This window comes from Pan troglodytes, chromosome 7 (genome assembly GCF_028858775.2).
Source record: "Pan troglodytes isolate AG18354 chromosome 7, NHGRI_mPanTro3-v2.0_pri, whole genome shotgun sequence".
Lineage (NCBI taxonomy): Eukaryota > Metazoa > Chordata > Mammalia > Primates > Hominidae > Pan > Pan troglodytes.
This window is the reverse complement of record NC_072405.2, coordinates 90388915-90416871: the sequence shown is the minus strand read 5'-3', so window position 1 is coordinate 90416871 and position 27957 is coordinate 90388915. Positions and strand designations below refer to the sequence as shown.

Sequence of the window (27957 nt, the reverse complement as noted above, 5' to 3'; positions counted from 1 at the left end):
TTCCACCATGTTGGTAAGCAAATGTAGAGAATACTAAAATATCTTATTAAATGATATTTGTCATTTGATGGTCCATGATCTATTATGGGTAATACGTAATTTTGTAATTTATTTTCATTTAAAAATAACGGCCAACATTTTATTCAAGATGTACTTTTAATTGCCAATATTTTTATGTATTTACAAGAAATATTCTGTAAAGGGTAAATAAATGTACAAGAGAGCACAAAACAGAACAGAAAGAATACTCATGCATTTATACACTGAAGCTGTAACAGCATCATAATGGCCTGGGAGTGTTCACGCAGTTCCCTAAGTGGCTAAATTACACCCAGGAGATTCTCATTCAGCAATGTAAGCTGTTAGTGCTTTCACACGTTTTGGGAAATGCATCCATTGCCCCATTCCAAGCTTAATTGGTATAATAAATGTCAATTAAAGCTCCTTTAAGAGTTCAAACCGCAAAACTCAAGTGAAACTACTTATGTAGAGACTCATATAAGACTCCTCTACTAAAAGGCGCTCCCAAAAGAGACACAGTATATTTACATTTACCATGGGTACAGGGATACACATCATTCGCATAGGAAATAACATTATTTCTTCCCCGCACCCCCCGCTATACTAAATGTTTTTTTTTTTTAGTTTTTGAGACGGAGTCTCCCTCTGTTGCCCAGTCTGGAGTGCAGTGGCATGATCTTGGCTCACTGCAACCTCCATCTCCTGGGCTCAAGAGATTCTCCTGCCTCAGCCTCCCAAGTAGCTGGGATTACAGGTGCCTGCCACCATGTCCGGCTAATTTTTGTATTTTTAGTACAGACAGGGTTTCTTCATGTTGGTCAGGCTGGACTCAAACTCCTGGTCTCAACTGCCTCAGCCTCCCAAAGTGCTGGGATTATAGGCATGAGATACCGTGCCTGGCCTCCATCACTGATTCTATGTATACACATGACTCCTTTTTTACTTTTACTTAGGAGGCTTAAAACACAATTATTCATTCAATATAGTTATAAAGCAGAGTCTTTGTTAACTTCTGAACTTGGCAAAAACATTTTTTATATTTTATCTACAGCTCATTAATTTAGGTATCAAAAATGTATTTTAGTTTAGGTAGCCCAAGCTGCCAATTGTTTGATATCATCATCCTCTTCTTCTGCCCTCCGGGAAGATGCTGGAACATAAAATAGATAAAAATTAGTAATTGGTGACATTCACACTTTCAGCATAGAAAACAGGTATGAATTACATATAAAAATGTGTTCAGTATGAAATCAAAAACATGTGCTAAAAAGAATGGGCCTGGCTATCATTTTAGGCAACTATCTGACCACATGTAGTTGAGCTGGGTAACAGACCTGCTCGGGATCGACGTGCAGTGGACGACATGCCTGGTTTTCTATTTGGCTGTGCTGGGAGAGAAGAGGAAGGCACATTTGGAAGGCGGATATTTGTCATCTTCTTATTTAATTCCTCCTGTTCCAATTCTTCAAGTTCTGCCATCAACTCATCCTGAACACAGGAGAAAGGAAGAATTATGGAGTTAACGTTTCAAGACATGGGTTTCCTCAAACACAATAACAAGAACATCTGCTACCCAATTGATATGTGAGAACCCAGTGAAATGGAATATTTATTTTAAAACTAAGTCTTTTTTGCAACACTGAGCAATGATTAAAAAATGAATATTCTGGGTTGTGCAAATTTGTTGTAGTTAATCTTCTAATACTTCAGTAAACAGCCATTCAAGTAATTTGTGCTAGCTGAATATATAACCTCCCCACAGTTTCTGGGAAACTTACACCTTGCCTGTCATCTTTCCAATGTGTTCTTTTCTACTGTTTAGAATCCACAAAATGTTAATTGGTGGAAATAAATGTTTTTCTTTGGGCTAATGCTATTGAAAATAAAACAACAGGTATAGCAAAACCATAACGTACAGAAAGTAAAAAGAATTAAAGATACTATGGTTCTTTTATCAAATCACCAAAGCCAATATAAATTATGCTGTGCATTTGGGTTAAGAAAAGTTCAATTCAAGATAGGTATACTGTATTTCCTTCTTTTAGCAATAGTCCGAGAGAGCCTGGTTTAATCTTATACTATTCTCTGTCCCAAAAACTTTTGAGAGACAAGGCTAGTTTGAGACCTTAAAGATGTAAGTCACCTTATGCCAATTCTGAGATGACTCAGATAGTTCAGATCTCACTGGCTCCATAAGTCCTCAAGTAGAGTCCAACCCCTCTCAGAGAGAATTTGGGAGTCACTCACAACTGAACTTGTCATTGATGGAATTATGAGGTTGTCACTATTAGAAATGACTTGGGACACCTTATATTCAACCAAGTAGATTTTTCTTTCATGGATGAATAACGAATGAGAGAATTCATTCATTCATTATTCAACAAATTTATTGAGCACTCACTCCTGGACAGATTTTGAACTCAGTGCTGGGATGCAAAGTTGAATCAACACTCCCTATATTCAAGGAGCTTACACTCAAATGTGGGGGGAAGGCACATAAACAAATAATTATCCAATATTAAAGTGAGAGTAATAACACCGTGGGGAAAGAGAGAAGATATTTAAGCCAACCACAACATTTGATTAAGTCAGTGGGTATCAGAATTGCAGCAAGCTAAAGATTGTCTGACCTCTATTAAATTCGCCTCATAAAAAGAAAAGAAAATATGAAGGTGTATAGCATTGGGCCGTATGAAATAGCACAGTCAATATAGTTGTGTACTTGATGGATCTCCACAGGCTGTATGACTAAAATGGAACAGAATGAATACCCTGGTGTCCTATTTCTGCTCACAAAACAATTAGAGACAAATACCATAAATATAGTAATGGCAGAACAAGCTATCCTATGCCGAATGTATGCCCAGAATTGCCAATAGTGTGTCATCGTTATCGACAGCAGCAGAAACATATTAATGTTTTCTTTAGCAATATGGTAACAACAGATTAATCATCTCCTCCATCATTTTCATCCTTTAGGTACCAAACACTAATATGACCACTGAGAAAAGAATTTTAGAACTTAAGATGTTTTGGAGATAATCCAGGGATCCAATAATCTTCATTATCACAGATAAGAAAACTAACAGTCAGAAAAGTAAAAGAGATTTACACAAAGTTTTTAACAAATGATAAAGCCCAGATGTCCACATAAGCCCAGATTCCTTTCCACCATATCATAATGTACTCATTAGATGGTTACTAGTCTACATCAGGAGTTGAAAAACTTTCTCTGTGAAGGCCCAAATAGTAATATTGCAGGATTTGCAGGCTGCGTGTTTTCTTCTGCCCCAGGCTCCTTTGTTGTCATTGTTTTCTACAACATTAAAATTGTGAAACCCATCCTGAGCTTTTGGGATATACAAACAGGTCACGGGAAGAATTTGGCCTGCAAGCCATATTTTTGCTGACCCCTTGTCTACACCATTTTAAAAAGGTATTGATACCCCGTTCTCATTTTTGGGGATTCCATGGAACCAGGTCTTACTTGCTAAATGTGTTATTTTTAATATCACATAGATGCAGGAAGTTGGATTCTTTGCCATGCTAATCCAAGCTTTGGAAATGTTTCTAAATGTGTACTAGTCCTACTTATGTGTGCTTTGAGCAGAACAATTGAAATTCACAGTGCAGACATCACCATTATAATTATAGTCTGTCTGTATTATTGGACTGATTAATCTAAATGGAATGTGTGTGTTAATAATGCCACTCCACATTTATTTGGTTTCATAGCCTGAGTAATAAACAGAGGCAGCCTAACCTCTAATTTAACAGCTACAGAGCATGATACGTCTGTTTCATGCAGAATGACGAAGTCTACTTTGTTTTGCCCAGATGTGCAAGCACTCAGTTCCTCGTAATGGGGCTGTTTAGGCTTCAACCATTAAAAGTCACTAACTTTACACAATCACATGCTGTTCTTTCCTTAATAGCTGAAAACTTAATCAGGCCGCTGTTTGCCAAACTGTATTCATCTTTCCTTTAAATCAGAGGTACTAACACTTTATTTTTCTCTTAAGAGAAGTACCTTTCTTACAAATATCACTTGTTCTTTCAGTAGTAAGGGAACCTGCCTACTATATATGACGGGAAGCTACTCTTTATAGCAGCCACAATCCTGCATTCTTCATATTGGGTTACGTACCTCATCAAAGTCATCACCAAAGCCAACCCGTTGAGAAAATGCTTCTGAGATTTCTTGGGCGATATCCTGTTGCTCTGTGATCTCTTGCATCAAATCATCTATTTTGTTCAGATCCCTGGGAAATCATATTTTGTTGAACGTTTTAGAATTTTAACTTATAATTATGAATTTAGATATAATCCTATATAAAAAGTCAGTTCATTTAATATAAATTCTTAGTTATTTGAGTAGGATAAATATTCCTGATGATATTTATAAACTTTAAAGATAACTTATATTTTAAAAACTTAATAATCCATATATTATAAACATGAAGTAAATACCTATTACATTTGGAACTCACTAAAAATAAAAGTATTTTATAACTATCAGTATTTATAAACCCATTTTGAAATTTTGTTTGATAGGGCATATGACAAATTTAAATACATGCTGCTGTGTATCAACTCTGCAGGAAACACTGCCACAGACCACCAGGACCACTGTAACTAGATGAGCTTTGGCAGCTCTTAGGAGCCCCTATCTGACAGCAGCCCTTTGTTGAAGCTAAACGCTGGGTCTAGAGATCTATTTTCTATAACACTTAGCAGCTCTGAGATCCTGGCTCCCCAAGGGTTTTCGCATAGCGGTGATGCCCTGAGAGGTTACTAAAGAGAGCAGGATTAAACCTATACAGCCCTCAGAAGAATTAGCAACTGCAGCAAATAAATCTAGGTAGCCACTTGCTCAGGATGGACAGCCGCTTTGAAGACATTTTCCAACACCTGAGCTTCACTGGCTCCTAAACACCCGTCTAAGCATGTCGGTGTCTACATGCCAGGTTCTGGTATGTTTCTATAGTAGCTTGTCTCTGAATAATTCCTCCAACTCTGAAACTAGGCCAAACTGATTGGATATAAGAGAAATGACAATGTCCCTCATTATTAAGTAGCCTAAATACCAAAAGTTTGATTCCCAGTGGAAGTAATTTTTTTGTGAGTTTCTCTGACTCTATAAGAGCTATTTTGACATATTTTCATGCAATAATCAAAAAGAATACTTTTACCTCCCTCTGACCATCCCTTATCTTTAAACCTTATTATTCTATTTATACTGAATATAAAACAAATATATTTTTAAAAGGAATAAGAAAAAATGTATGGCTCAACTTTGGGCCTGGGAACAAATTTTTCTCAAATGTAATACAATGGTATGATGCTGCCAAGCTGCCTGGAGGGAAAGGCTGATTTTGTGACACATTTTAGCATCCAAAAGCAATAGAGAATTTTGACTCTGATAATGAATCTAATGTCTCCCTGAAGCTGTCAAAATGGAGGCTGATTGTTAATGAATTATTCAGAAAAGAAAATGTTAGCAAGGTTGTCTTCACTGCCCCCAGCCACCACCTTTTTCACCTTTTCCCACTCTACAGAAATTTGTCTGCATCTCTTAGGCACTCATTGCTCTTGTGCATCCTTGCCCCAGGTTCCACTATCACGTCCAGTATCAGGAAAGGATCCGGTCCCAGACATATTTCCCAGTGTAAATGTAAAGCAAATTGTGAATATTAATTATTGAGTGCTTACTTTGTGCCAGGAACTATACTAAGTGCATTATATCTAGTATCTCATCGAATCTCACAATAACCACGAGGTAAGTAAGTACTATTATAATCTCTAATTTACATATAAGGAAACTGAATAAAGTATAATAAATTGCCTAAGGGCTAGTCAGCAGTTGACCTGGGATTATAGCCCAGAAAATTTGACCCCCAAATCCATGCTCACGACTATTCTTCTGTGTCAGTGGTTCTCAGACATTGGTTAGCATCGGAATCACATGGACCCAAACACTTTGCAAGTTCAAGTAGCCTGGGCATCTGTGTTCTCTTTATTTATTCTCCAGGTGATTCTGATTCCCTCCAAAGTTTGACAGCCACTATCCTATAAATCCAACACCCTCACACAGGTTGAAATCGAAGCCTTTTTTAAACTGTAGAATTAAAATATTTACAGGTACAGTTTCCAGCAATCATAAAGTAATGGGGAAACATTACAGGCAAAAATGAATGCCCTTTCTTTTTTCATGGTCTTTTTTGTTGTTGTTGCTATAACCTTTAATCTTTCTCTGAGACAGTATTTTATTCAACATGTCAAAGAGCCTCAAATGAGTAAACCCATTCCTGCCAAAACCATCATATGGTTCCAAAGGTTCTTCCCAACACTGAGGGAATTTATGATTCAGAGGGAGACCAGAGTCACTCACATGTTTTCATGAACAGATTTCATCGCTTTTGCTGCAAAGCCCATGTTCCTCAACACCTCAGTGTTGGTGTGTGAGTTCTCCAGGGCTTCTCTCTGGAACTCAATGGTAGAAAGTGTGCCATCAATCTGAGTGAGCTGTTTCTCGAACCTCTTCTTTCTCTTTAGTGCCTGTAATGCCGCTAAATAAGAGAGAAGCCACATTTATTAGGAAAGAGAAAGAGACACTAAATCAAGAGATGTTTGCTCAGCACCACTATGGACTTAGACCTTCTGATAACTAAGGACAACGAGTATACCAAAATAAACCTGAGAAATAAACAACTCATATTGTCCTCTCAATTACCTATACCAACTAGTACTGTCTCCAGCATTTTATTATTCTTTTCTTCCAAAGATCTGGCAAGTATAAGCGGATGGAAAGTCAGTTTTCCTATTCCAAAACATATGCCAAAGAGATGTTTTGTCAATGTCAGATTTTAGAAAAGGATAGATAAAAATATGAGTAAAAATCATACAATAGAAAAGTAAACCTTTAGAGAACGTAAAGACCTTAATGGCCTTTGATTCTAGCCCCATTTTCTTAAAGGCAAGTTCATTGAGACCAGAGAAGTGAAGTGACTTGCTTAAAGGCAGACAGTTAGTGGTAGCTGCAATAAGAACTCAGAATACTGAGCTGTATGTCTTGGTCTGAAATGATTTTGAGATGGCTATTGAGGTTACATCTAACTGTGAGCATCCATGAATTCAGCACTGCTAGAGTTGTATTCAAGGATTAGATGGCACAATGGTGAGAGAAAAGAGCAGGGCCTTCAGAGAAATGATAACCAAATAATCTTCCCATTAACATTTTAACAAGATAACCTAACTTGCCTCACTCTAAAACCACCAAACAAGTAGAGCCCTCTTGACTGTGGCACCTTGGAAGGCAACCAAAAAAAGCCCTAAAATATCTGTTTTGATAATGCATTTAGGGAGAGAGCAGGAAAAGAGCAGCAGCAGAATGTTAATACGAAAATAAGTGATAATTAAATGGAATTGGCAAAAGAACTCAAATGGTTTTAAGGTTTCAAAGTAAAGCAGGTAAGTTATTACAACAGAGATTTTGGAGAGAAGTCTCTCTTCTGTTTTCGTCCATTTCTTCTTGTAATTGCAACAAATTTGATTGATTCATTCCAGTGCTTTTTCTATGGTGCACAAAGACTCAGCCATTATACTTTCTTGGTGGATTTTATTGTAATCAAGTATTACTCTCTATCCCATTCATTCTTTTTTGCCTTGAATTCCATTTTGTTTTATATTAAGTTAATATGCCAGTTTTTATTACAATTTGTCTCTAAAAATTTTTACATAGACCACTATTTCAAAATTGTTTTATTCTATTTTTATATACATATTAAAGACACCTATATTTCGCTACATGAGTGTTTAGTTTTTATGATTGTTTTTGACCCATTTAGATAGTCTCTGTTACTTAATGTAAGATTTTCACTCAGTCTCATTTATTGTAGTAACTGCTATGCTATCAATACTATTTCTTTATTGTCATCTTTTTTGTGTTTTCTGTTTGTTATGCTTTTTGTTCTCTTTCCGCTTTCTTGTCTTTATGTAGAGCGATTAAATTGTCTTTGTTCATTTTTTCCCTTTAATTGTTGGGCAATTGTATATACTGAATTTATTCTCTTAATGGATACCCTTAAGACACATATAATTAAACAAGTTTTCTTCTATGTTGAAAATTAATCAGTATCTGTAATTTATTGTTCCCAAATAAGATTCCCTTCCCACTCCAAACCCTGAAAGGTTTGATTGAAATCATCTGCAATTTTATTAGTTCCTGATGATTCATAGAGTTTTTTTATTATACTTTCCAATTTTAAGGAAATCTTTCCTAACAATTGCCCTAAGCTTCATAGACACAATTTTAACAATCATAAGCTTCATAGACACAATTCTAGCAATCATTTATAAATTTCTTACTATTGCTTCTTGTATTCTATATTGTCCTCTTTCTTGGATTGCTTCTTTATTTTACTGGAGTAAAACTTTACAGTATTATATTTTCCAGAAAAGGTGCATTGATATAAATTATTTGAATGCCTATAAGTCTGAATATGTCTTTATTTTGCCTCAAACTTGAGTGGCAGTTTGGATTTTTACAGAACGCTAGGTTCAAAATATTTCAAAAGATTATCTTTTAATAGCTAACTTTTTAAAAAGTTTGATAATAAAATTATCCTCATCCCTTTGCAAATAATCTCTTTTCTTGTTTCCTCTCCAAAAATGTTAAAGACTTTCTTTTACACTTTGGAGTTAGGAAATTTAACTGGTATGCATCTAGGTATGTATCTTTTGTTTTTTGCTTTTTCCAACTGAACATTCGGTGAGTATTTTCAGTCTGAAGGCTCAAATCTTCCCTCAGCTTGAAAAAATTGTATCCTATTATTTCTTTTATCACTCTTTTCTCCTCTGTATTTCTGTCTACTATCTTCTGAAATTTGTATTTATTTTTATTTAATTATATATACAATTACACATACACCCTGAAAACATTCTGTTTTCTCTCTTTTGAAATGCCTATAATATAAGATGAACATTGTATTCTTTGGCTTTATCCTATATATTTTTTTGTTTTGACACAGGGTATCACTCTGTCACTCGGGCTGGATGCAGTGGTACAATCACAGCTCACTGCAGCCTTGAACTCCTGGCTCAAGCAATCCTCCTGCCTTAGCTTTCAGAGTAACTGCAACTACAGGCACATGTCACTGTACCGAGTTTTTTTTTTTTTTTTAATTTTTTTGTAGAGACAGAGTCTTGCTATACTACCCAAGCTGGTCTCAAATTCCTGGCCTCAAGCAATCCTACTCCCCTTGGCCTCCCAAAGTACTGAGATTGCCGGTGTGAGCCACCACACCCAGCCCTCCTTGTCTTTTTGATCTATGTTCTGGGAGAATTCCTTGACTTTATTTGCAGATCACTAATTTAGTCTTCAGCTATATTCATTCTACTTTTTTACCCTTTTTAAAAGATTATGTTTCTAACTTCTAAAAACTTGTTCTTTAGTTGCTCATTTTTTAATGGCAGCCTATTCTTGTTTTATAGATGTAATAGCCTCTTTAATCTCCCTGCAAATCTCTGCAGCAAGCTTGAATTTCTCCCCAGAAAATGAGGTTTTCTTTTCTATTGCATCATCAGGCTGCAAATTTCCCAAACTTTTATGCTCTGCTTCCTCTTGAACACTTTGCCACTTAGAAATTCCCTTCACCAGATACTCTAAATCATCTCTCTCAAGTTCAAAATTCCACACATCTCTAGGGCAGGGGCAAAATGCCTCCAGTCTCTTTGCATAGCAATAGTGACCTTTACTCCAATATCCAACAAGTTCCTCATCTCCATCTGAGACCAACTCAACTTATGTAAAGCCACATAGCCTTACATGTGAATGAGGGAGCCCAGATTTGAAGGTAGACAACCCTAGAGCATGATGTTCTATTGTTGTCTTCTAGGTACTGTTGTTCTTGTCATGCAGGTGAGGGAACATCACTTAAAATGAGTACAGGTCATGCATCATGATTATTACACACAGGTATTAAGTGGTTTAGGTAGAATTAAAACGTAGGTCTAGAGCTTCAGAGCTCCACCCTTTATACCAAATTGCTTTTCCGTATCTGCTGGTGCATTTATCACACTATAGTAGAATTATGTCTAAAATGTATCCTACCTCACCTCTCCTATGCCTAATTATAAGCCCTTGGAGAAAAGAGACAGCATCTTATTTACCTGTTTCCCCAGCACGTTGTCCAGTTCCTGGCACCTGGCCAACAAAATACATAACAAAAACTAACATTTATGGAGCATTTGCCATATGTTAAATTGGTGATAAGTGCTTTATGTGCATTATGTGATTTATGACATTTAATTCTCACAAGAATCCCAAGAGTAGATATTGGTCATTTTACAGAAATAAAATGAATAGATATTAAGTGAATAAATTTGATAATTTTGCACATAGAACAAGGACAGCATGATATAATGGAAAGAGTGTGGCCTTTCAACACCAGAGTGCAAATCCCTCTTCCATGACTTCACAGATGTGTGTTCTTGGGCAAGTCACATCCCTTCTTTGAGCTTTAGTTTGCTGTTCTGGAAATAGTGATTATATCAGGCTGCGTGATTATAAGAATTAGTGATAATTTATGGAAAACACCTTATATAGTCCCTGTGAATGGTAGGGATGTAGCAACTAAATAAATAGTAGCAATTTATACAACATTCATAATTACTAAGCTTGCATTTTTTTTTTTTTTTTTACACAGAGTCTCGCTCTGTCACCAGGCTGGAGTGCAGTGGCGCGATCTTGGCTCACTGCAACCTCCAACTCCCTGGTTCAAGCAATTCTCCTGCCTCAGCCTCCCAAGTAGCTGGGACTACAGGCATGCGCCACTATGACAAGCTAATTTTTTGTATTTTTATTAGAGATAGGGTTTCACCATGCTGGCCAGGATGGTCCAATCTCCTGACCTCGTGATCCGCCTGCCTCGGCCTCCCAAAGTGCTGGGATTACAGGTGTGAGCCACCACACCCTGCCCTAAGCTTGCATATCTTATTTCTGAGACTACCGCATAACAAATTACCCATTTGTTTTTACCATACCTTGTTGCAGGAAGTCAGGGACCCCAAATGGAGGGACCAGCTGAAGCCATGACAGAAGAACATGGATTGTGAAGATTTTATGGATATTTATTAGTTCCCCAAATTAATACTTTTGTAATTTCTTATGCCTGTCTTTACTGCAATCTCTAAACGTAAATTGCAAAGATTTCATGGACACTTATCACTTCCCCAATCAATACCTTTGTGATTTCCTATGCCTGTCTTTATTTTAATCTCTTAATCCTGTCAGCCAAGGAGGATGTATGTCGCCTCAGGACTATGTGATATTTGCGTTAACTGCACAAATTGTACAGCATGTGTGTTTGTGCAATATGAAATCTGAGCCCCTTGGAAAAAGAACAGGATAACAGCAATTGTTCAGGGAATAAGAGAGATAACCTTAAACTCTGACTGCCGGTGAGCCGGGCAGAACAGAGCCATATTTCTCTTCTTTCAAAAGCAAATGGGAGAAATATCGCTGAATTCTTTTTCTCAGCATGGAATATCCCTGAGAAAGAGAATGCGCACCTATGGGTAGGTCTCGGGACTGGCCGCCCCGGGGCGTACCTGTCTCTTATGGTCAAGATTGCAGAGGTGAGATAGACTCCAGTCTCCCATACCACTCCCAGGCTTATTAGGAAGAGGAAATTCCTGCCTAATAAATTTTGGTCAGACCGGTTGATCTCAAAACCCTGTCTCCTGATAAGATGTTATCAATGACAATGGTGCCCGAAATTTCATTAGCAATTTTAATTTTGCCTTGGTCCTGTGGTCCTGTGATCTCAACCTGCCTCCACTGGCCTTGTGATATTCTATTACCCTGTTAAGTACTTGATGTCTGTCACCCACACCTATCCTACCAACGTGTGATGTCTCCCCTGGACGTCCAGTTTTAAAATTTCTCTCTTTTGTACTCTGTCCCTTTATTTCTCAAGCCAGCTGACGCTTAGGAAAATAGAAAAGAACCTACGTGATTTTTGGGGCAGGTCCCCCGAAAATACCTCATCATAACAGAAACATAATATTACAAAACATTTCTACATTTCAATAGGTACAACAAACAGTACTATTCAGCAGAGTATCCTATGAAGCTAAACTCTAAATATACATCCCCACCCAACATACCCAGAAGTGGAATCTTCAGAGTGCATGTCCTCCCTATCTCATCAGGCTGGTTCAGTGCCTGTACATATTTGGAACCGAACGGGTACCCATTGACCCTAAGGCATCACTCTTCTTTTTTTTGAGCAACTTTTTTAAGTTCTCCATTTAAAAATATGTCATATTTCTTAGTAAAAATTAATTTTAGATAACTTTCTGAAAATCTAGAAAAGCAATTTGGTATAAAGGGTGGAGCTCTGAAGCTCTAGACCTATGTTTTAATTCTACCTAAACCACTTAATACCTGTGTGTAATAATCGTGATGCATGACCTGTACTCATTTTAAGTGATGTTCCCTCACCTGCATGACAAGAACAACAGTACCTAGAAGACAACAATAGAACATCATGCTCTAGGGTTGTTTACCTTCAAATCTGGGCTCCCTCATTCACATGTAAGGCTATGTGGCTTTACATAAGTTGCTTACTGAAAAATGGAGATATAACTCATTTAGTTGTTGAGAAGTAAATGAAATAGCATTCATAAAATGTTTCGTTCAGTGGCACATAGTGAGTGATTACTAAATATTAGGGAACTTTATCATCATCATTTCCTTTGTAGGTTGTCAGAACCACATGGTGGGACTCTCATGGTATGACACTGAACCTTACAATTGTTAGTCATTAGTAATAATAAGTTCCGGTTTGGACATAATTTTAAACACCTATGTTAGCATATGGTTTCTGCTTTTCAAAATATTTGGGAAATTTTTTAAAATTCACCAACATTTGGGATCTCAACTTACACTGTAATTCCCATACCACACACTACATGTTGGCCCAACCAGAGTCCCAAACTCAGAGGGAGCCAGGCAGATAATGAAATTAAGTGAAGCAGCTAGAAGGTCAGGGAAAAGTCCTTCTTTGTTTTTTCTCCTGAGAGAAAGAAAGAAAAAGAGAGAACTGTTTCTCTTCTATAAAAATAAAAACTAGTGCAATGGTGGCAATACAGAGCAACAGACACTGGCCTCAGTATAAGGGAGTCAAGAGGAAGAACTGGAGACCCCAGTGATCTGGGAGCATAAACCTAATCTAATGGAAGCAGCACTGTTGGGATTCAGTGCCAGGCTGCCTTGCAGACCTGTAGTCCCAGCCTACCACGTGTTCAAAAGAAGCAAGACATCTGGATTCCCATGCAAAATTCCCCAATTTTTACATGCTATTTTACATTTTTCTAAAAACCTGTGTGAATGAAACCAGTAACTTCTGCATGGCTGGATCAGGTCCTAGGATACCTGACATTTACTATGATTTCTGCCTGGCACGTTAAGCTTCTCCCAAACATTAAGACAGGAGGCTTTTGTTTCAAATAACCAAGAAGTGTATGTGAGTCTCTCAGTGAGCTGTTCCTTATATGAAACGATGATGCCACTGATACATCATGAGCTGGACAGGCCTTAACCTTGTTCCCTAATAAACAACTTGGGAAAGAAGCAGCTGTATTTTTTCAAAGGCATGCAACAAATGCTGCAAATCAAGCATTGTTCCTGATTTGGCCAAAAAGGACATTTTCAGAGCCGTGAAATTTAACCTGTGTAGAAGGTGCAGTTCAATCTTCCAAACTCCTGTATGTGCTTTTAAGCAGCTGATGAGACCTGGACAACATTCTTTCTAAGACAAAGGAATCTACTGTATTCCTTTGTGGTAGAGAAACAGCCAGGGGTTTTGTCTCCTTGCATAACAGTGATGTTCCTTCAGCACTGGAGTTGCAGAACAATGTCCTTTATGTACTATTGCTAACAGGATACGTGAAGAGTCCTTACTGCAGCCCATTGGGGATTGGAACTAAAATGCAAAAATTATCCATTTGAACCAAAATTTAACTATTCCTATGCAACTCCACTATGCTGCCAAGGGAGGAAGGCTTTCAGTCATTTATGCCAAATAATTTAAACTAGCAGAAAAGAGTTTCAATTTCATTGCTCATGTAATGTATAGGACATTTTGGTTTTAAAAGTCAACCTGTTCTTCATTCCTTTGGGGTGGATAAATGTGCACATTGTTAATCCATTAGTCAGCACACAGGAAGAACCTTTTAGGAACCATCATATCCAGTGAACACAGACAAACCTGTTTTTGAAAGGTGAAACTGCATTATAATAGCTTTTTTCTGTCCCAGGAATGATCTCTAGAGAAGGGCTAAAAGATGAGGCTTTAAAGAGTAAGCCCAGATATGAGAATGCTTAAGAGACATGTCACACATAATTGCTTATGTCATTTTTTGCTTTTAACTGGGAAGGCTCGTGATCATGTTTTATTTGAGGAACTTTAGTGTAAGCCCTATTCTTACTCATATACAAATCACCTCATTAATTAAACAATACCTTCAATTTATGGCACATTGTTTTGGTTTTCAAAAAGCACAATCTGAATAAGCATCATCATAGACATTTCCCAAATGGAAAAAAAACAAAATATATCTGCTCAATGTCACAGGTTAGATTGAAAACAACTGGGGAAATAGAAAATTTTAACACGCATTTGGCCAGAGGCATCCCATTATGAATTTCACTGAACGTCTTTACTTTTAAAAAATACCTTTATTCATTCATTTCAGTCACTTAACAAGTATGTATTAAAGATCTATGACATGCCTGGCACTGTGTTAGGCACTGGAGGGACAAAGAAATAAGGCTCCAGTCTCAGAGAGAGACAAAATATGAAATGGGCCATCACCTATTCATCATTCAGTAAGCATTTATTAAGCACCTACTATGCTATAGGCACAGTTCCTAGGGATACTAACGTGTGTAAGTTACATTCTTTACCTCAAGTAGTAGAGAAGATGTAGAGGAGAATAAGAAGAGATATGTACAAGGTGCAGTGGGTACCCAGAGTAATTTGCAGGCTCTCTCTGGAGGGTGAGGGAAGGCTTCACAGACATCACTGTAGCAGTAACCTTGTTCAACAGGCCTTACTCGGTGAGCAGTTCTATTTACATTACCATTTCTTTTCATATATGGAAAGAAATATGGCTACATTTCTTCTATGTAGATAAAGTCCCCAGTGACTGTCTATATGTATACTCAACACATTGATACATAAAGAACATGAATATGATGAAAAAGGTATTACACAATGGGTTCCTTCCACCCTCAACCCTTTCTCCTACTACAAATCTCATACCACTGAAAAGTTTCTGTCTGAGATATATTAGAAATTGGGAACTATAAGCCTCAAATATAGAGCACATCTTCGTTTTAAAGATTTGCACTCCTGCTTGCCACAGCAACTGAATCTGATATGTAACCTCCATATTTTTGGAGGTCTTATCAATATTAAATGTCACATGGAGGGTAAATAGCAATCTAGAAGAAGACCAACACACAACAGTGATATATAGGATTATATAATGCTAAAGCAGATGCCTGAGAAAGCAGTAAAAAGGAATGAGATTGCAGAAAGTAAATAAGAGATATTCTAAGGGCATTTGGAAGTGCAATATTGCTATAAGCAAGCTAGTAACTTTGGACTGAATTTTGTGTTTAAACAAGGTGATTGATTAATACTATAAAGTATAAAAGAGGAGAAAAATAGGCTGGCTGATCAGTGCCCTCTCTTCTCCAGAGAGACAGCAAATGGGCAAAGGAAATTAAGGTTATTTTCCAACAGAAATGATGCTCCTTATTCTAAAGAGCTTGAGGTTGTTTTTGAAGATGAGGCAATTCTTGCTACCAGGATATCACGCAAGAGAATATTTAAAAAGGTAAATCTGAGAAGGGAAGTTCATGATCTAAAAGTGACTTGAGTTGTCAAAAAAGGAAGAAATGCTTGCATAAAAGACTTATTTTAAATACTCATTAAAATTCTCATCTCTTGTAATTAATTGCTTCAGAAGTCAATTGCTGGGCAAGAGAAATTAACATATTTGACCAACATACCAATACACTAATTAAAATCTATTTTATATTCTTTGTAAAAATCTAATTAATTGTTTGATACCAGTCAGAATATATAACTAATTGAATAAATGAGTCTTTTATTTGCTGCTAGTGTTATTAATAACCCCACAAATTGTTAAATTTTGGGGGCCTGTTATCATCTAGAATATTTTTTAAGTATAAGTATGAAACCATATTTATATATTTAACAGAAAAACTCAGAAATAGCTGATTATGCTTAACTTTACAAAGTAGATGTGTGTACCTACAGATGTAATTTATTATATATAATATATTATGTATATATTTAATATGATTCAATTATCTACTTGTAAAAAAGTATTCCTTAGTCATCTGATGTAGCAATATATCATAGCACTGTGCCTGTGGCTTGCAGATGCTCTACCACGTGAAGTTCAAGAACCAGCAAACTGTATTCCTTTAGCCCCTCTCAGTTCTCACTGTCCGTGGTTCTATGACTATTCCTTTGAGCCCCTAACATCAAAAAATCTTAAAAAATATATAGCTCCTCAAGTTAACTGTTAGTATTTGAAATTCTTTAAGAATAGATTTACCTTGAAATTGATGATGAACTATACTATTCTTTAATGTTTTCAAATACAAGTAACACCAACAAATCAATATAGTTTTCATAAATAAACATTTTCAAACTGCTCACAAAATGATAAAGCATAGGCTCTTACATATGGGGTCTTTGAAATACTTGCAAATTAGTTGACCATAATCATAATTTTTTTCTACAGTTAACACAGTAGAAGTTTTGAGTTACAATAATATCTTTGTTCAAACTCCAAGGTTATATTTACTTTCACTTTATATATATTAAATATATGGAAAGAAATGATAATGTAAATAGCACTGCTAAGTGAGCAAGGCCTGTTAAACAACGTTACTGCTGCAGCAAATAAGACGCACCCAGTATGACTACGTAGCATATAACACCATGTGATAGAGCCAAAAAGATTCACTAAGACTTCATATTTAAATAAAGAATAAAATGTCCAAAGTACTTGTTAAATGTTTAGTTGCATAATTTTACTCCTCTAAATCTCCATCTAGGTTAAACATACACATGTAAACTTTATTTCATTTAAGCTAGATAGCTGACATTGAATTTTAATTTTTAAATCAAGAATTTAACTTTTAATGCAAGGCTTCCCAACTGTTAACAGAGAATGACCTATTTTCCTTGCCTGTGATTTTAAAATTACCATTCTCGTTTGCTTGCTTTTTTGGGGCTTGTTTTGTTTTGCAAGTAGTGATTACAGTGTTGGTATTTTAAGTCACTAGATTCTTAGATTGGGGAAGAGATGTTGGAGGTTGTGCAGAGTGATAGTAGTGGGGGCTTCTAGCTACCTGGAAATTCCTACAAATGAGAAATACCTGAAAAAAAGGCTTAGCAGTGGTTAAAAAAGCCATTGGTCTAGGTATAATAGCTCTTACTGCTTTAAACCATGATCTTAGAAGCTTTGGACAGGGTCCTAAATCTTTCCAACAAGCAATTCCCTATCAGCACCAATTGCTTGAAGTAAAGAATCAAAATGTCTAGCACAGAAAAAGTCAATTATTCAAAGAGTGGCATACTGTATGTTTCATATTTAATTCAGACTTTTGCTTGTTTTAATTTTATTTTTTCTTCTTCTGCAAACTTTTAAACTAACTGTGTATTTGTTAAAACTTCTCTCAAATGATAAGCAGAAAAGGTAGGAGAAACTAAAATTACCAGTATGCATGAAAAGTATGAAACTAGTTAAGTTTACTAAAGCAGATGAGACTGTGACATTTAAAAATAAATCAACAATATCATCTGTATATCTTAAGTTCTGTGATAATTTTATTCCTTAAAAGTACAAATAGATTCACATGTACTTAGGCATAGTACAAAAAACCAATGTCAAAATAGATCATTCTTACCCATTCCAAAGCTGACCCCCAAAGCCAAACCTTATAATTTTTTTAACTAAGTATTAGATCCCTTGTCTTATTTATCACTGGTTAGAGTATCTGGTACTTTTCTCTTATCTTAAAAAATCACCTGAAATAAGTGGTCCTAAGTACTGAGAAATAAACTAGTAGTACTAAGCACATCTGTAGGTAAGCTCACAGTACTCTCTTGCCATAATTCCTTGTAACTGTGTAAATCCTATGACTTTGGCATAATCATGGTGTTAGTAATACCTTTTCTAACTTATTCTACCTTATTTTGATTGACTCAATAAACTGTAAAATAGTATAAATGAAGGGAATTATATTATTTGCTTAATGTAAATATTTCCCCAAATGTGGTGCCTTTCATCCTTGTGGAATTTAAATGAATAATGATAAATGTTTAAATATTTACAATACTGCTCCAAATTCATGAAAAAAACCTAGATGTAATATTATATAACATAAGAAACAGTAGCAATTGCTCTTCTAGAAGTTGCTACAATCCATCAGCAAACTGTGTCACACACACTAAAAGCAAAATTCTAGAACAAAAATACTCCAGTTTCTGAGGAGTTAGAAGATGATGATTACTCTAAGCCAATATGAGTTCATAGCTATGAAAAATACCAAAATAATTTCATAGGCTTCTTTTCTTTTGGTTGCTGGATACTGACTCAAGGAAAAACTGTAGATCATCCACTAGCCTCCAAGCATTACACACTTCAAAATCACCCCATCTTTGAGTACCAAGATCCTGAACCTTATTCCAGATCCCTTGAAACAGAATCTCCTGGTGTGGCATTTTTAAAAAGCTCTCCAGAGAATCTGATGAAGGTAACACGCTATCAGTTCAGAAGCCAGCATTTGTGAACCCCAGGTGTGTAAATAGAGTTCAGTTTTAGGAATATTATTCAGAAGGAATATTGAGGGCATTGCTGAATAAAAGGAAAAAGCTGGAGAAATAAGATGATAAGGAGTAGAAATGTGGGTCAGGTGTATTTATAGCTAGATGAACATCTGAATTCATTGAGTGTTGATCTGTCAAACTGGGATTATGCCTTAGCTCCGGGGGTTCCCAAACCCCGGTTCATGTCCTGTTAGGAACTGGGCTGCAAAGCAGGAGAAGAGCGGCAGGCCATTAAGCCTTATCGCCTGAGCGCCATCTCCTGTCATATCAGCAGCAGCATTACATTCTCATAGGAGCGAAAAACCTATTGTGAACTGAGCATGCGAGGATCTAGGTTGTGCACTTCTTATGATAATCCAGTACCTGATGATCTGAGGTGGAACAGTTTAATTTCAAAACCATTCCCCCTACCCCCCAAACAGCCATGGAAAAATTGTCTTCCATGAAACTGGTCCCTGGTGCCAAAAGGGTTGGGGACTGCCGCCTCAGTGGATGAAACACGGTTGCTATCATGCAAAGGCCATCCTGAAATGAAGTCTCTAGTGGCATGCCAAGGTTCTGTCCTTGGTTCTGTCTTATTCAATATTTTAACAACAACTTCTACAACAACAATAGAGGCTGCAGATCAAATTTGTGGCTAATTTAACTCAAAGAAATAGCTTGCATATAAGACAATAAAATTGGAATTAAAATCTTAATTCTAAAGCAACTGAAAATAAGAGGACATTTAATAGAAATAAATGTCAAATACTAAATGCAGCTGAACATATTGATTTTCACGGGAGTGTGGGGAATAATTTGGCTGGGAGTTTTAGCTCTTTCCACATCCAATGGGAAAAAGGCAAGTGAAATGGGTATCTGAAAAATCATATTCAAATTGAGACAGTATTAACAGAACAAAATAAATAACAAGCCCAGGCCACTCTGTGCTGGCCAGTAACTAAGGGTGCAAGTGCAGTGTTAGTCTATATTGGATCCTTGCAATGGCTCAGAAAAGAGAGGGAGATAGTGGGGAAGCTCAAAGTTTAAAACAACAACTTAAGTGAAGAGGGTTCCCAGGGCTAGGTGCCCATGTCTCAGGTTTCTCTACTGTGGGGTGAAAGCCCAAGTGGAGCTTCTGGTAAGGGAGGGAAATTAGGGATGAAGGTTGAGGGGAGGATCATGTTTCCATTGATCTATCTTTTCCAGGAGAGGGGTAGTTGACTGGAGAGTAAGATCTGGCCTAGGTATTGGTTGTTAATGCCCCAGGGATGAGACTTTTTTTCCCCCACCCCCCCCACCCCATCCCCCAGGCCTTAGAATACCGAGTATGGTACAAAATAATCAGAAAATCAAAGGCACACAAAGAAATGTATTTTAATGACTGATTCTAACTTGAATACTGGATAAGTCTGACACAGGGTGAAAACTGTCTTTACTAAAAATTAAAAAAAAAAATAGCTGGGCTTGGTGGCGCACACCTGTAGTCCCAGCTACTCAGGAGGCTGAGGCAGGAGAATCACTTGAACCCGGGAGGCAGAGGTTGCAGTGAGCCGAGATCAGGCCACTGTACTCCAGCCTGGTGATAGAGCAAGACTCCATCTCAAAAAAAAAAAAAAAAAAAAAAAAAAAAGGAAAAGAAAAAAAGAGTAAGCAGAGGGAAAGGTGGATAGATATTTCATCCAATTGTCTGAGTGATGATAGAGGAAGGGAGAAAAAATACGAATGGGTGAGGAAGAAAATAGAATAAATAGAGAGTAATCCCTTCCAGTTTAACAGCTTATTGAATAATACTTCATAAATTCTCAAAGTGGGGGGCAGTCATTGAGTTACTTGTTCAAAGTCCAAATTTCTGGACCCTATAATTAACCTACAAAATTAGAATCTTTAGTGAATACTTATGAGTGAAATAAACAGAAGGAATTGTGATGCAGGTGATCTGAGTATCACATTTTGAGAGACTGTCTTAAGAATGGAGGTTACTAGGTAAGTTATATCTCCCAGGGGAACTTCCATCAAGCTCTTGCAGTCTATGGCTGTGTCGTTTTACCTGAGCCATGGTTTTGCTATCACTAGTTTGACATTCAACTAGCTGAATCTCTTTACACAGATGTCCTTCTGATCTGCAGTGTCTGAGGACTGCAGAATTGAGCTCTATGACAACTATGATAAAAAGCAAAATTAAGAGACCGAGGAGGTTCTTCCCACTGAACTAAGAGTGGGATTGTGCACACTCCTTCTCTCCAAAGAAGATCAAGTCCACGTCATGATTCTGAAAGCAAATTCGTCCTTACCAATACAGCCCAGGCTTCAAAGTGAGAGAGCTTATTCAATAGAGGACTTCTGTCCTGGAGACTCACTTCTCCAAACAGACACCTGATGAAGAGGTAGAACAGCTTCTGAACCCAGTTTTCACTGGAATCGTGTGTAATGATATTGAGTAGGGGTTTTGGCCAAATTTGCTTTCTCTCCATCTCAACCCTTAATCCTTATCAGCCTACAAATCACCCCAGACTAGATCCACTCATTTTCACATATTTACACATTTGGAGTTACTGCTAAGCCTGGGATATGGCAAGCAATAGAGCTAGGACTAGGATGAGGGGGAAAAAGAGGCAAACTGCAAGGAGGCACTCACTCTCAGGGTCACACAACTGTGTCCTAGGCATCTCACCTGCCTCATCCTTGACCTGCCCCTAGTGAGAAAACCTCAGCACAGTAAGGAGTCACTGAGGAGGGTAAAAAAGGTAGGCAAGGAACAGGAGACTTGAAGAATTGATTGCTGTCATAAAATATGTGAAAGGCCTTCAGAGGACAGATGAAGTAGATTTATTTGGTGGTATTCCAGAAGACCAAATCTGGCCAAAAACTGGGCCAAGTACAGCTTTTTAAAATGTAATTAGTTTATACCAAGAGCTAATGTTTATAAAGCACTGCACTGAATGCTTTACCCAATAATGTCATTCATCCCCACAACTCCGAGGATTTATGTCATTGTTGCCATTATGCAGATAAGGAAACAGGATTAGACAAGTCAAATTATTGGTCTAGGGTCATTGAGCTACTAAGTGGCCAGGCAGGGATGGAAATCAAATGTGGGACTTTATTTGGCTGTCTGCTTTGAAGCCCAGGCTCTTAACTACAACACCAAGATACTTTCTATTAAATGTGCAAAAAAATGGATTGGGATATTATATTTAAGCAAAAAATAAATCAATAAATAAAGTTGGAATAGTGACCTGTAAGGTGTGTATTGCCAGATCAGTGTGGCAGGAGAGTTCTGCAGTGTGCTGAGATATTGATACCCTGTAGCTTCCAAGGCCGGAAGCACTGGGATAGGAACAGATCTTGTTTTTCCATCTCATTAACATTCCTATGGATTTAGGCTTCCCATCCTTAACCCTGGCCCACAGGTCAGAATCAGGTGGGGGCACTTTAAAAAAAACAGATGCCTGATCCCCACTCCAGTCAATTATATCAGAATAAATGGGGGTGGGCCCCATGCATCCAGGTGACTATTTAAGACGCAGTGCTCAGAAGAAGTAGAACAAAAAATTAAATAATATATAAAAAGTTTGCTTTTCCACAAAGTAGATTACCACCTATAAAGCAAGAGTTATAGCATAGTAATCTAAATAAACTGCATTCAAGAATCTCTGGCCTCCTAAAGTTTTTAACCAAATTATAACTCAAGCTCCAACTGTTACTCTTTTGATCAATAGAGCCTTGGATAGCAACTGTTGCAAAATCAATTTGTTCATGTTTACTCAAGTTCTTTTTGCTGGATGATGATGGTAACTGCCAGATAAATTTGAAGGGAGGAGAAGTAGCTACCCCTGTACTACAAGTAGTAATGAGTTGTAATGAAAGCAAGTTTCAGACTAAATTCTGCATATACATTATTAAACAAACATACACTAGCAAGCACAAAAAATAATTTGCCAACCTGTCCCGTGAGCTCAATGAAGTCCCAACTCTAGGTACTTTGAGGTGCTCCAATTCACCCTGCATGAAAGGCTCACTGAGGAAGACAGCAACATTCCCTGGCAGGTGCTGTGCCCTATTAGAGGTGCGCACCATCAGAAACCCACCTAAACTAAGGACTGGACACTGCACTGATTTGAGATCTAGTTTCAGGCACCATTCTAGTGTTAAGTTAATTACACACCTAGTAGATTCATCCTGTTCATACATGGGGTGGGTGCGGAGGGTATTGGAAGTGTCTCTAAACTGTTTTAGCAATCCACATATTTAGAATATGTAGAATTTCACCAATGAGGCCAGGCCCAGTGGCTCTTGTCAGCACTTTGGGAGGACGAGGCAAGAGAATTGCTTAAGCCCAGGAGTTTGAGACCAGCCTGGGCAACATAGGGAGACCTCACCTATACAAAAAAAAAAAAGGAAAATTAAATAGCTGGGTGTGGTAGTGCGTGCCTGTGGTGCTAGCTACTCAGGAAGCTGAGGTGGAAGGATCACTTGGGTCTCGGAGGTCAAGGCTGCAGTGAGCCCTGATCACACCACTGCAATCCAGCCTAAGTGACAAAGCGAGACCCTGTCTCAAAAAAATTCACCAGTGAGATCCCGTTTCTAACATTTATTTATTTACTTATTTATTTATTGAGACATAGTCTGACTCTGTCGCCCAGGCTGGAGTGCAATGGCGCGATCTCTGCTCACTGCAACCTCCACCTCCCAGGTTCAAGCAATTATTTTGCCTCAGCCTCCCAAGTAGCTGGGATTACAGAAACGCTCCACCACATCCGGCTAATTTTGTACTTTTAGTAGAGATGGGGTTTCACCATGTTGGCCAGCCTGGTCTCAAACTCCTGACCTCAAGTAATCTGCCCACTTCAGCCCCCCAGATTGCTGAGATTACAGGAATGAGCCACCATGTCCTGCCCCATTTCTAACATTTATTATGCTAATTAAAAGTTTTTCATTTTACCAGTAAAATTCATTTTGACATTTAGAATGCTGTCAAAGCTTCTGTTGTTGTAGAGAAATTGATCTTTGAAGAATCTGAAGTGGCTAGGAGTGTGGCCTTTTCTGATATAATGCTACCTGGCCATTCAGAGAATATATTAGCTGACCAACCATCTCTAATAATAAAACTTCAATTGCACATAAATTATGTCACCCTGATTATCATATAAATTACAGCCATTCTAGCAATGGCATTGTGCCACACAGGGGCCATTTAGTAGTAAGTATATCAGGTTTTATTTTACTATTTTATATCACTTGGTGGCTAATAGAAGACAGTTAACTATGTATATGAAGTTATGAAGTATATGAAGTTATCTGGTTTATTTAGAAGGTTCTGATATTGAGCGTGTTACCAACGCAGGAGCCTAAGATTGAATTCTTTCCATAGCTTAGATTACAGATGACCTCATTCTAACCAGCCTCTTCTTACTCCCAGAGTCACTCTAGAAGCTCTGGGAGTTTCTAGACACTAACACCAGTGAAGCTTCTGAAGACAGAGTTAATGACTTTTCTATTAAAAATTAGGGCTAGGCACAGTGGCTCACACCTGTAATCCCAGCACTTTGGGAGACTCAGGCAGGAGGTTCACTTGAGGCCCAGAGTTTGAGACCAGCTTGGCCAACATGGTGAAACCCCGTATCTACTAAAAATACAAAAATTAGCTGGGTGTGGTGGTGCACGCCTGTAATCCCAGCTACTCGGGAAGCTGAGGCAGGAGAATCACTTGAACCCAGGAGTTGGAAGCTGCAGTGACCTGAGATCCTGCCACTGTACTCCAGCCTGGGCGATAGAGTAAGATCCTGTCTCAAAAAAAAAAAAAAAAAACGTATTTGCCATTCATACTTGCATCTATAACTTTCTTGATTTAAGGAAGTTAGATTGGTAGTCTTAATTAGCACTGTCTTTAAATTTTTTGTCTTTATTCATAAAGTCAAATTGAGATCGAATTTTTGTGCATTGCCAATTGAAGAGTACCTCTGAAAAAAATCAGTAAAACCCACATTATTTTTCACTCTGTCTTTGAAAACAAATTTACATTTTTACCACTTCCTAGAAGGAAATGGTCAATTTTTCAGATTTTTAAAACCAACATCAGCCAGGTGCGGTGGCTCACACTTGTAATCCTAGCCCTTTGGGAGGCCAAGGCAGGTGGATCACCTGAGGTCAGGAGTTCGAGACCAGTCTTACCAACATGGAGAAACCCCGTCTCTATTAAAAATATAAAATTAGCTGGGTGTGGTGGCACATGCCTGTAATCCCAGCGACTCGGGAGGCTGAGGCAGGAGAATCGCTTGAACCTGGGCGGCAGAGGTTGCGGTGAGCCAAGATGGCGCCATTGCACTCCAGCCTGGGCAACAAGAGTGAAACTCTGTCTCAAAACAACAACAACCACCACCAATATTTGCTGAGCAACCATGGTAGACAAAGCTGTACACAGATCCAAATAGATGGCAAAGGGAAGAAAACCCTTGACAGACACTAAGCAAACGTCAGAGTGTGTATCAAACTGAAGAGGAAGGGCCAAGGAGCAAAATGACCAACAACATTTTTAGCAAGCCATAATGACATGGTCTTTCTTTAGAAATTGCCATTGCATAACTTCCCAGAATATTTTCAGACACAAAGTAAAAGTAGAAATCAGTACTTACCTCTAAAACAGGCTATAATATGCACAAAAGTTATATGCAATAAAACAGCCTTCTTATTGTTGGTAGTAAGTGGGCATAAATGTAGCTGGCACACTTTTACAGAAAGAGGCAGAGTTCTCAAGTTCATCTCCTTGAGACATCATTCCTTTCCTGCATTAAACAATGGCAGCATCCTGTAGAGTGAGCCAAATCTTCCCAAGGCTTCATTATGACTAAAGAAGCCCAACTTGAGGATGCAAATGTTTGGGTTTGGTGGTAAGCAGAGTCCTATATTGCCACTTCCTTTTCTGGGTCTGCCATTAACCCGGTGTTACAAGAGCAAATCACTTCGACTTCTCACTGAGTTTTTATCTGTGCCACAGGTGCTGTTTAGAGGTATTCCAATAGAAGGAGCAGTATACTGAAGAAATCAGTTAACTCTGGCAAAGAACAGGTGTTCAAGGTGCAACAGGAACACCAAGAATCATTACTGACTCAACGTCTCTTGTGTGTGCCAAAAGTCAGTGATAGGAAATTTAATAATTAATTCCTGTACCTTTTTTTTTTTAAGACTTCAACTGCCTAACATCCAGCTAAAGCTTTCCACAGCTGAGGAGCAAGGTAAACCACAACGTACTAGAATATCCTTTTCTGAAGATTTACGTGCAAGTTAAAATGTGTAATTTAATATACAAACATACAGCAGAAAACTTCATGGTTAGTGTTGGAGTCAGCAAGGCTGGCCTAGAAAAAGCTGAACCAGGAGCAAAATTTACAGGGGTGCAAAAACACTCAGTAATCAAGACAAATAATATTTTAATGCAATATTTTTAAAATTCAAAATTAATATTAAAAAATCCACGATGAACAAATCATCACATTATAAAAAATAATTGTAAATAAAGATGTGCTGTACATAACAACATAAGAGCTAGAGGCAAATGAAAAAATCAATACCAATCCTGTCTTTATTTAAAATTTTGATATTTTCTTCATCATTTCTTTTTTGGCATTCGTTCTGAGTCCTTTAGGTATTGCATTAAAGTATTGTTCATCTTGATTACTGAGATTTTTGGCGGCCCCTTATATTTTGCCATCAGTGCCAGTGTCTAGCTCAACTCACCCTAGTCAGTGCCCTAAGAGTCAGTACCAGTTCCTAGAAAAGACTGCAGGAGCAAACGTGGCCACCTGGGGACCTCAGTGGTGTGGGCCGACTGTCCCCAAGGGAAAGGCTAGAGGCAGATGGGCTCCCGCCTGTGGGCCAGACCCCAGCCTACCTCGCTTATTCTGCGTGCCGTGCTTCTTGGCCAGGGCGATTTCTCTCTGGATTCGATTTTCCAGGTACTCTTGTTTCTTGCCCAGCATCTCCTCAGTCTCCCGAAGTCGGACCAGGGCCTCCTGGGGACTGGGAGCGGCTCGGCTCTTAGAAGAGCCGCCCCCTTTAAAGAACTTGCCCAACTTGCTCATTGCTGTGGAGTTCGGAGGGCGAGCGATCCCGGGGGCCTCTCGGGAGCTCCCCGGGGCCGCGCCGAGGGGACAGGTGAGCAAGGCAGTCCTCTCGGGGACCCAGACCGGAAAGGCGGCGCTCCTGGGAATCAACAAGTCGTCCTGGACAGGTGACACACACCCCAGGGCATTTCCTGGCTGCCAGTTCGGCCCCGCCCCGCTGCACAGCGGCTGGGCGGGGAGGCCACCGCTGGGACGTCGGCTGGCCGGCGCCACCCGGCCCTCTGGGAGTTGAGCGAGAGCAGAGAAAAGTTGAAAAGACCGACAAAAACTGTGGGAAGTTGGCTTTTATCCACACTAGGGACGGTCCCAGGAACGAGGAACTAGTTTGTGAATGGCTCAGAGAAAAGCAAACCGATGTCCAGGGGTCTTGTGCAGGACCTGAAAGTGTAAGTGCGCAAGACTGGATATGCAAAATGCTTTATTCCATGCGTGTCTTTTGTTTGTACGTGAGCATAGTGTTCCTGTATTCAGGCCTCTGTTCTTGTGAATAAGAATATTCAGATCTTTTCCTCTAAGTGTATGTCATGTAGGTATGAGTGTGTGGACACAAAGGCTTCCAGGATATTTGTCTGCCACTAGGATGCAGGTGTGTGGGCAAGCTCGGAGCAGCTGCTCCTACTGGGCTTGTTTCTGCATTTGGTAGTCCGGGCAGGTTGATGTGTGCCTGGATGCTAGTTGGCACAGAGTAGATTCTAGATCATCCTTACAGGACTTGAAGTGGGTGAAAGATGGTGGCCATCTCTTTTCCTAATGTCAGGACTTCTGGAGTGTGTTGGTGGTTGGATTCTACTCTATAACTAGGAATCCGAAGTTTTCTGAATGATCGTCAATGTATCAAAAACCTTAAATGGGGCTGCCCTTGTGTTTGGCTCTATGTCAAATGCTATTACATA

At 38.4% G+C, this 27957-nt stretch overlaps 2 protein-coding genes across 3 annotated transcripts in view; one reads left to right on the top strand and one right to left on the bottom strand.

The window, feature by feature from the left end:
- Positions 1 to 1698, top strand: part of SNX16 (sorting nexin 16) — an 84389-nt gene extending 82691 nt beyond the window's left edge. Inside the window, exon 13 of one of the 2 annotated variants that reach the window (XR_010159119.1) lies at positions 1316 to 1698. The gene's annotated coding sequence lies outside the window, so the exon portion shown is untranslated. The remainder of the gene's footprint in view (positions 1 to 1315) is intronic. The other variant, XR_010159117.1, reaches the window with a different exon arrangement.
- CHMP4C (charged multivesicular body protein 4C) lies at positions 138 to 27452 on the bottom strand. Its single transcript, XM_528179.6, has 5 exons — positions 26833 to 27452; positions 6413 to 6590; positions 4169 to 4283; positions 1356 to 1509; positions 138 to 1171 (listed from the first exon to the last, which is right to left on the bottom strand). Exons 1-5 carry the CDS (start codon positions 27020 to 27022, stop codon positions 1107 to 1109), a joined length of 702 nt encoding a protein of 233 aa, XP_528179.3. The 5' UTR covers positions 27023 to 27452; the 3' UTR covers positions 138 to 1106.
- Between the last annotated feature and the right edge of the window lie 505 nt (positions 27453 to 27957).